The sequence below is a fragment of the Camponotus vicinus genome, unplaced genomic scaffold (assembly GCF_025532165.1).
Source record: "Camponotus vicinus isolate PSW18456_S1 unplaced genomic scaffold, iyCamVici1.0 SCAF_3, whole genome shotgun sequence".
Taxonomy (NCBI): Eukaryota; Metazoa; Arthropoda; class Insecta; order Hymenoptera; family Formicidae; genus Camponotus; species Camponotus vicinus.
Window position 1 is genome coordinate 2,308,659 of NW_028141967.1, and position 10,478 is coordinate 2,319,136.

Genomic DNA, 10,478 nt, shown 5'->3' on the forward strand with positions numbered 1-10,478 from the left:
GATTTAAAAAAATATATATAGATATCTTATATGTAAATATCATTAAAGATATAAGAAATAAAAGAAATAATTTTAGCTTAAATTAATATTATTTTTGACATAAGAAATATTGATTTTTATTTATAAGAATTTTTTATTATTAAATTCTTCCTCTATATTTATATAATTATTATTATGATCAATATAATTTTAATCTAACCTAACCTGAAATTTAAAAAATTTGTAATATAATTAATATTAAAATAAAAATTAATAGTAATAAATTAAAAAATTAAAAATATAAATTTATAATAGTATAAATTTTGAATAGTATAGGCAAAAAAAAAAGTTGATTCTTCTCATTGTCAGACGAAATTTATTATGGCAAGTTAAAAATTAAATACATAGTTTAATTACAAAAAAAAAGAAAAAAATTGGATTAAAAAAATCAATTTTTTTAATCTTTAAATAACAAGGACAATTGTAATTTATTTTCAAACTATATCTGTCTATACGTAATAATTATGTCTAATATATGTATAAGTTTAAAAAAAATAACCCCTAAAACTTAGAAAATAATAATAAAATAATAAAAAACTAAACTAAAAATAATTTATTATCCTACGCATCCTAGGAGACACCAACAAACAATTGCTAGAATGCATGTGGAACACAATATTCTACTAGACTAGAAAATATTTGGCACAAGTGAATGAGGAATCGAATCCGAATCTTTCGCTTTTCGGGCAACTGCGCTAACCATTGAGATCCACATCTAGTGCCGCTACTTAACATAGTCATAAGGATAAAGATAAGGAAAGGAAAGGAGGTAGAGCGGCTGTATATAGTTGTATAAATGTATACTCCGGGACTTAACCCGGGATTCTTTACACGACAGGCACTTTGCCGCTTCAGTCACTCGTTGCTCTCTTTAACGTATTTTTAAAATAATGGATCAGCGCTGCTAGTAATTTCGGCGCTTAAAAATATATGGATGGAATTTCTTACGTTTCCTGAGAACCGAGACGGCTTGGCTGAGGTCTGGATAGTTTGATAGTTAATACGTTCTACCTTTTGTCTTTGGAGTGCAAATTTGGATCCATATCACAGTTTTCAGCGCATTATCAGCGTAAGCGGTGATCGGACAGGATCTGATAATTAGCTATCGAAGGTTAAAGCTTATCGTTTTATATTTAATTACCTCCCACGCAGAGCTGCCAGATTATAGACGCATGCAGCTCTGCTTTAGCGTTTTTTGGTTTCCTTCGAACAGTGATATCGGGCGGTTTTCCATTCGAAATTTTTCGACGTGATTATTGCTTTGCCAAAGTAAAAGTAGAGTCTCTGCCTAAAAACTCCGAACAGAATCGATACCGTTGTTTGAAGAAAACCGAAAAACACTAATTTGTCCGAGTTTTCATGTAGCAGACTTTAGGTTGAGAAACGATGCATCGTTACAAGTTTACCGGTGTACATAGTCTATTCTTATATTTAAGGTCGTCTTAAGTACAATTTTAAGATATTATAAATCAACACAGAGTTGTATTAAGACGTTACTTAAGACGGTCTTGAAATAAGAACATGAATACCGGCCTATATCTTTTTAAACATTTCTTTTTAAATTTTGATTTCGTACAAATGTTAAAAGTTTAAATATTATCATGTATGTATATATGTAAAGGGCAGCACTATCCCTTTGAGTATTCTTTTTTTTCTTTCTCGGTTGATCTTTTCTCCAGAGAATAATCCAAGAGAGAAGATTGGAACTTGAATAATTTAATTAATAATATTAAGGCTGTCTTTTATATTCTTATATGGTAGCATTAAACTTTTAATATTTCTACAAAATTATTAAGCTATAATTATGTACAAATGTTAAAAATCTAATGCTATCTCTCTTTTTTTAAGTATTTGATACATACTTATCACAATGCAAGGTACGTTTCATGAGATATGTCTGTTGCAATTTAAAAAGAAATGTTTAGAAAGATATAAATTTATAACGATGTATCATCCCGGCCGTTGATTCATCGATCTGCTGTCTGACGAACAACTATATCATTGTGAATGAAGATCATGACTTAGGTTATTATTGAAGTAGGTGGTAGTATTCGGTTCCATTAAGGCAGTATTTGCTGATACGAAGGCATTATGAGGTCCAGTGGCAGTATTTGCTGATACGAAGGCATTATGAGGTCCAGTGTCAGTATTTGCTGGCATCAAGGTAGTAGAAGGCCCAGTGTCAGAATAATATGTCTGCGACGAAGTCTGAGGAGGATGTTGAATACTTGAATGATGGACTGGAGCAATTGGAGTAAATGGCATCCAACAGCTGGAACAAGCGTAGCCACTGCTGAAGGGGATACCGTTCAAGTAGCCAACACATAAATTAAATTGGCCATTGGCATAGTTATTAGGAGGCACTAATTGCGGATTAATGGATCCAGATGCGTTTTCTGATTTGTTCTTCTTTCGGGGACAAAATTTGTAGTTGGGATATCGCTTCTTGTGCTCTTCACGCAACTGGTTCGACCTGTCGATAAATTTTTGTTTCTCTTCTTGTGGAAGAGTTTTCCATTCTTCGCCCAGTTGCTTCGAGATTTCAGGATTGTTCAATTTTGAATTTCCTTTGGCAATCTTTTTGCGTTTCTCGCTGGACCAGAGTATAAATGGGTTCATAGGCCGTTTAATATGTGTTTGCGATGTAGGAATTTGTTGTTCGTTGTTATTGATTTTTGGAACTAATTGCGAATATCCCACAAACATCAGGCTGGGTCGGTTGCACGCACAAAAATGATTCATTTTTTCCATGATTGATGATCCTCTGTCCTATTAATTTAATATGAGTTTAGTAACACGTTGCGATGAATATTCTATTTCAGACAAAAGAGCTTATCGATACAGAAAATTAAATAGATTGAAATTTGAGCAACTGTTCAATAGAGTAATTACCTGATAATTATTGATGCGAATCCTGAGTAGCTTTAAATTAATCCAAGGGAAAATAATGAAAAAACAAACTTTATTAGGGTAGGCCTTATACGAATAATGCGATCCACGTCCTCACTGTTCCTTCTAAAAAGTTAATAATAACGAGTAATTATTATTAAATCATCTATATACATATATGTATATATATACAGGGTGAGTTTTAATGGTTGTGTCAATCTTTTTATCATACGGGAGATTACCGATCGCAATTTTTATAAATTGATTGATACATAGATGTCAGTTAATTGAATCGACCGTATCGAAGGCCGAAATATGATGTGTACAATTAAAGCAAGTTAAAAGCTGAAATTATGTAGTGTGGATTTATTATTATTATTAAAGCTACGCATTTATTATTATTTTTTTATTATTTATTTCAAGAAGGCAGAAATACTACATACCTTTAGCGTATAACAATAATAAAAATTTTTATCATAAAAATAAATACGGAATTTGAAATAAAGTTTTACATAAAACGTTAGTGTTAAATTTGAACTGAATTTTTAAATATGTATTCTTACTGCTTTAATATATTAAATATGTATACGTAGCTTTAATAATAATAATAATAATAATAATAATAAATATAATAATATATTTATTTAATAATAATAATAATAATAATAATAATAATAATAAGTGCATAGCTTTAACAATAACAATAAATTCATACTACATAATTTCAGCTTTTAACTTGTTTTAATTGTACACATTATATTTCGGCCTTCGATACGATCGATCCAATTAATTGACATCTATGTATCGATCAATTTATTAAAATTGCGATCGGTAATCTCCCGCATGATAAAAAGATTGACACAACCATTAAAACTCACCCTGTATATATATATACATATACGTATATAGATGATTTAATAATAATTACTCGCTATTACTAACTTTTTAGAAGGAACGGTGAAGACGTGGATCGCATTATTCGTATAAGGCCTACCCTAATAAAGTTTGTTTTTTCATTATTTTCGCTTGGATTAATTTAAAACTACTCAGGATTCGCATCAATAATTATCAGGTAATTACTCTATTAAACAGTTGCTCAAGTTTCAATCTATTTAATTTTCTGTATCGATAAGCTCTTCTACTATTCGAAAATGCCATATATACATATACGTATATAGATGATTTAATAATTACTCGCTATTGAGTACTTTTCGAGATATGAAGCTTGAAAAATTTCATAATTTTACACTATAAAATATCTCGCAAAATATTCATTTTTCGACTATCTTATCTCAATACTTTTATGCTCAAAATAATGAGAGAAATCAATTGATAAAAAAAAAAAAACAGTTGTTTTTAAGAAAAATCTATTTTATTTTTTTCAGTTTTTTAACGCTTTTTGTTCTCTTCTCTATATATCTTTTCTTTCTTCTTTGTATTGATCCTAAAATAACTTTTTATTCTTTATTCTCAAATCTCGAGATTCTTTTATGGCATTTTCGAATAGTATGGGTTAATTGCTCTAACAAAGGTCATTTATCAATCACAGCCGTTACATTCTTCAGAGAAAGCAACAATACAAAACATTTGAAAACAGGCCGTTAAACAAAGAAAGATCTCAAACAATAACGTCCAAAAAGACATAAACATATCCGATTCGGTCCAAAGATGGCAATGGACTTGTGTTCTATAATTTTTTTAGGTTATAGCTCCTGACATATTATTTTTATTATTATTAATAAAATTATTATTATTAACAACTGCATTACTATTAACATTAATTTATTATTATTAACAACTGCGATATTATATATATATATATATATATATATATATATATATATATATATATATTTATTTATTTAAAATATTTTTTGCTATAATGTGTACTTTTAGAGATAATAGCTTGTAACACTTTAAATGCCCCACCCTTATATACATATATAAGGTTTACATTTCATTTATCACATATCTTTTACTATATGAGGGTTATGTAACAGGCTATGATTAAATTCGAAAATAAATCAAAATCATCCCTATCGTTAATTAATTTCAAAGTTAATTCACCTTAATTATGGTCTATTTTTTTTCTTCGCTGTTAGATATTTTGTTCGATTTAGGTCTATCACTACTTTGGTCTCACTATCACAACACTCTGGTATCAACTGACTTGGTCTTGTTCCCTCCATCAGCTAATATGTCCTCTCTCTTTTTCTCTTTGTCACTTTCTCTCATTCTCTCGTTCTCTTTCTTTCTCTCATTCCTGTTCTGTCGCACCAAAAGTCTTCGTTGCAAACCATGGGCGTGTAGTTTGTACTGCCTCCAGTTCGAAGGTCGACCGGACGATCCTCAACAACCCCCACTCGAGCAGGTTCAACCCCTCGTGCTCGATTGGTCGTCGCCGCTCCGTCGCACTTTGTTGCTCTGCTTCGCTCGGCTCAACGATATACATCGCTCGTGGACTGCAATTATTATTATCGATTACCTCGATATGATGAAGTACAAATAGCGTGTGTATAGACCGGGATCGTTATTATATATTGTCTGGGGAGCGGGGAATTCCGTCCGCCACCGCGAAGCGATAATTGTCGCGTGCGATTACCCTCGCGCGCTTATTCTTATTGAGAAGGAAGCATTCTTGGACTCTTCCTTCTTCACTTTGTTTTTCTCAATTTATCGAATAGTTGTTTCGGATTAAGACAATCTCTTAGTCTCCGTCTTCTTTTCGTTCTAATCTTATTTATATGTTTGATTAAAATTTCTTGAGTTACTGTCAAGTGTTAACAATTGTTCTATTTTTGGAAACAGTTGTTAATAATTTTTTTTAGAGAAAGTGTATTTTAAAGCGAAATATTGATGGATAACCGAAGAATAACTTGTTCTGTTATCTTCATTTATTTTGTGAAATTCCTTTCTTCTAAATGTCCAATTCTTTTCTTTCAGACTTTTAGACTCTCCAGAGTCCCTCTTTCTTTTCTACCTGTCACGACAATGCTTAAACTTTTACTAAAAAAATTTAAGGGATATAAATAACAACATTTTCTCAAATTGTAGATATTTTCAGATTGTTTTACTATTTATAATGTTAATTAAAAATTTGATGTCTCTATTTTATAATTTTAAGTAGCAAAAAAAGAGAAATATAATTGAAATATAAATGCAACCGTGATGTAAAAAAATTATGTAATTTTAGAAAGCACTGATAAAACTATCAATCTCTTTATCATATTCTCATACTCATATTATGCATCTATTAATTTCAAATTTTGCTCGCGCGCGGAAATCATTCAAATAAAAAACAAATTTATTAAAGCGATAAGGATAACGAGAAAGCAAACGCTTGCTTGTTTTCTTATGTCGTCTTTTCGTCGTCATCAACGTGTAATCAATTGAAAGTCTACTCCACAGTGAATTTCGACCCTATTTTATACATATATGTAAGAAAAAGAGAAAGAAAGAGAGGAGAGCGGCCGTTTTCGTGAAACAATGCTGGGCGAAATCTGACGGTTACCCTCCTATGGGAAATCTACGGGTACAATGCAAAAAATCCTTTCGACGATAGGGCATTTGGATTAGAGAATGAAAAGCAACGAAAGGAGAGAATATGTGCGCTCTCGCGCCGCTGCTTCCTATCTCGATAATTCCTTCATCTCTCATCCTGGTCTATCCTTTCTCGCCTTTTCGATTCCCGGAGGACGTTCAGCGAACGAATAGACATCGTTCATTTTCACAGTGAACAGTATTAGTGTGCTGTTTTATGCTTTTATTACGATTACTATTCGACAATCTCCCTCCACCGCGATCAAAACACCCCCTTTGTTTTCCTCTCCTATTATTATTATTATTATTTGATATCGCATCTTTCCATAATTATCGGCAAATATTAATAAGCGATCTTACTGGAAACTCTGCTATTAAAAGTTTCGATATCGAATCGAAACTCACGCTTTAGCGCGAATGGGATAATCAGATTAGCAATAAAACAGGAAGAAGTAATAGAATTGAAGTATGGAATTACTTTTTTTTAAGTCAATACATTGTTATAAGGTCGAAATATTTCATCATCGATTTCGATGCGATCGGATAAAAAAGTCCAGGGACGGCAAGTCCGTCAGCTAATAATTTATTATTTCGCCGGGTTGCGCCACCCCGAAAAACAAAACCCACCCTCGTCGCGGCGTCGACAAAGGTTGACGGAAGGAAAAACGAGGAGCGCGTCTCTTCCGTCGCGGAAAAAATTCAGCGACGTGGTCGCCATTCCGTCGGCCTCTCCGCGAATATCTCGCGCGCGCGCGCACACACACACACATGTACGCACAGGCACACGCGCGCGTATACACACATTCTTGTCCGCATGCAGTCGGGTGCAAATTGGTATTGAAAAATCTCGAAGTCAATTAAAACTCGAGGCACAAAGGATTCGGCGAGACAAAATACCAATTATCTCATGTCCTCGCCCGTCGTCCTCCCCCGCCCTCTCCTTTCCCTGCCCGGTTCGACGGAGAGGAGGAGAAGGAGGGGATTGACGGGGGAGGAGGGAGAGGGCTTTTTCCCTTGCAAGAACTCAATTCCATTAGGCATTGAAGTGAGTAAAACGAGGATGGGCATCTATATAACGCATTCGCATCTCGCTTATCTACCTAATAAAGGTTTCTCCTCATCCCTCCCCTCCTCCCGTTTCCTCTTCTCATCGCTTCGGCTTCTTCTACCCCTGTGCGGCTCCCCCCGCGTAGTATAAAGCGTGCCCATGAGGTGTCTGCGAGACAATCCCTTGGGATGACAATGCTTATCCCACGTATGAATGCTTCCTAGGTAATTTAAGTATAGCCCGTCCGATATATTGTCTCCTCTTCTCCATCCTCTTCTCCGCGACACTCACGGGTTCTCGTTCCGTGCCCGTTCATGAAAATTGTTCGCCCTCGCGTTAATGATCGCTCTTAGAATTTATATCCCAGGTTCGGATTCAAAAGAGACGCGGAGATACACAAGGACCGAAAATCCCAGTGTTTGAAAGTCCAATTATCTATTGATGGAAAATAAATTCATGCGCTTGATAAATTAACGTAAACACACATACGTATTTATTTAAATCATTTCGCGAGATACTACTCGATTGCACAATTCAAGATTCCATCTCGATGATCCAATGTCGCGTGATTCCGTAAAATCCAAAAATCCATACAAGCTTGATGATCTCGCTTAGATAGCAATTATGACGTGAGCTAATTAATAATCCTGTCGACGCGACATGTAACGTCTTCGCGCGCGCACCGCATCGGATCGCACGTGGACCGTGTAATTCGGATGCGCGAGATTATCCACGCAACGTTCCCGACACATTGATCCTGCAAATTAAATCGGTTGGTTGGCTGCTCGACCGACGGGGCGAGAAGCTGGCAGCGACCGGCAGGCGATAAAAGCTCTATCCTGCTCACAGCAGGTAGAGAGGCTGATTATGAACGATCATGAAGGTGAAGGAAAGAGCGTAGAGAGTGAAGCTTCATCCGCAACAATCGCTTTTAATCGGAGAATTTTACAAGATTTCAAAATATCTTAAAACTTAGTATCTTTAATATTTTTAAAATCCCCCAAAGAATTGCAAATTTTAGAAATTTATAATTTTGAGGCTTTTGAGTAAATAATTGTATCGTTGGATTATTTCATAGTGACAGGTAGTAAAATCAGTTAATATCTACACATTTTTTAATTATATGTGATTCATATATAAAATAATATTTAAATAATAGTTAGAACAAATATTTAAAATAATATACTGATACCTATTATTAGCGAATTAAACTTTCCGCTTATGAAATTTATAAAATAATAGATGATAAATATTCTGTTATTATTATCATAATAATAATTTATTATTATTGCAATTAATGTTCGTTGGGGATGCAGCTTAATGGGTACAAGATAGAGAGAGGGAGGGCCTAGCAAATTCAGGAAAGCCCGGGTGCAACGGTGAGAGAAGCAGGGTGATGGAGAAGGGAAATCCGGATCTCCATCGCGGTGCCACCCCGAAGAATACGCTCGAACGCGTTGCGTAATTAGCGACTGCCTCCCCGGTTTCGTAGGTGGGTGGGTGGTTGGTTGTATCCAGCGGTGTGGCAGGGATCGCGGGTGAACGGGCGAGAGGGGAAGGGGAGAAAGAGAGCGCGGAAAGGGTCGGCGAAGTACAACCCTAGGAACCCGTTCGTGCGACTTGCGCGCTGAAAACGTCGCCGCGTGCGTAAGATACACGTGCGCGATCTACGGGGTGTTTCTTCCCCGTTTTGAGGAAGAAGAGACAGGTGTGGGCGGCCGCGAATCTCCGAGAAATCCGGAAACCGCGTTTGTGCGAGACAAATCTTTGGAAGGACGCATTTGTCATCATCGAAATTCGAAGAAATTCATTATATGTATAAATTTCTTTCGCTTCTTGAGAACATTATCTTTGCGAGAAAAAAAATACAGAGATCCGCCAGTTAATATAATGTGTTCGGATCATCGGAAATGAACGGCATCGTTGATACGCGCGCCCATTATCGCGGAAAATATTGCCCGGCGTTCTTCGAAAAGCTTCCGATTCAAGCGTATGCAAGCCGAGTTAAGGGTGGATTAGTCGCCGATCTGATTTCTCCGAGTGGAGGAGGGGTTTTAGTCGAATTATGCGGCTCGTGGCGTCGACACTAATCCTTTCGAAAACACCCTATATAAGAGGAGAAGGTGGTGGGCGGAGGGGGGGAGAGTGTAGGGGGTTGCGAGCGTCGTCGAGACGCAATTAATGCGGAAACCAGGCGCGGACTCTAGAGGGAGTTTCGAGAAGGGCATCGCCTATGCTGTGAGACGTAATGACTAATTGAGATTGGAAAGAGAAGAGAGCGAGCAAGGAAAGGGTGAGAGAAAACGAGAGAATAGAAGGGGGTTAATACGAGCGTTGCGTGGTCACGGTAAAACGCGGCTTTTCTCTCCTTCTCTCTCCCTCTCTTCTTCTCTCTTACCGAGACGGGATCTGTAACCCTCCTTTGCCACCATCTAGGACCTGTGACAAAGGATCACTCGCTTGCAGGCATACCAATGGAATTATGGATTTCTCTTCTATCGAGGCCTTCTATCGAGGATTCTACGTGATTTTCCGCACGTATAATCGATTGCGAGTGATTTCGCTCGCAAAGCGTACAAATTGCGTCTTGAGGTTGCAGTTTGCATGCAAAAACGAAACGTGTCCAAAGGACGTTACGTTATGTCGATAGAAAAATGCATTCAGTCTTTATTGCATAATTTTCATATTTTTTCATGATTGAAGCTTTATTACAGAGCACAAATAAAATTTCTCGATGAAGGTTAATAACATGATACATTGGAAAAAAAATAGAAAATAAAATTTTTCTTCTTTGAATTTTGGGAGAATTAAATTAATATAAAATTATATTTAAATTATAATTAAATTAATATAAAATTAATTAAACTATTGAATTAAATTATCGCTATTAAAAAATTCTGAAACGGATATATTTACTCTATATACTTTATGATATATAAAAATAAATAATTTATGATATTTA

General features: G+C 35.4%; 1 protein-coding gene across 2 annotated transcripts; it reads right to left on the reverse strand.

Moving 5' to 3' along the window:
- Positions 1-346: 346 nt before the first annotated feature.
- Positions 347-5,419, reverse strand: LOC145968154 (uncharacterized). 2 transcript variants are annotated; one of them, XM_083093438.1, is made up of 2 exons: positions 4,996-5,419; positions 347-2,808 (listed from the first exon to the last, which is right to left on the reverse strand). In XM_083093438.1, exon 2 carries the CDS (start codon positions 2,788-2,790, stop codon positions 2,038-2,040), a length of 753 nt encoding a protein of 250 aa, XP_082949564.1. In that variant the 5' UTR covers positions 2,791-2,808; positions 4,996-5,419; the 3' UTR covers positions 347-2,037. The 2 variants fall into 2 exon arrangements, with proteins under 2 accessions (XP_082949564.1, XP_082949565.1); XM_083093439.1 differs by lacking the exon at positions 4,996-5,419 and adding an exon at positions 2,932-3,003.
- Between the last annotated feature and the right edge of the window lie 5,059 nt (positions 5,420-10,478).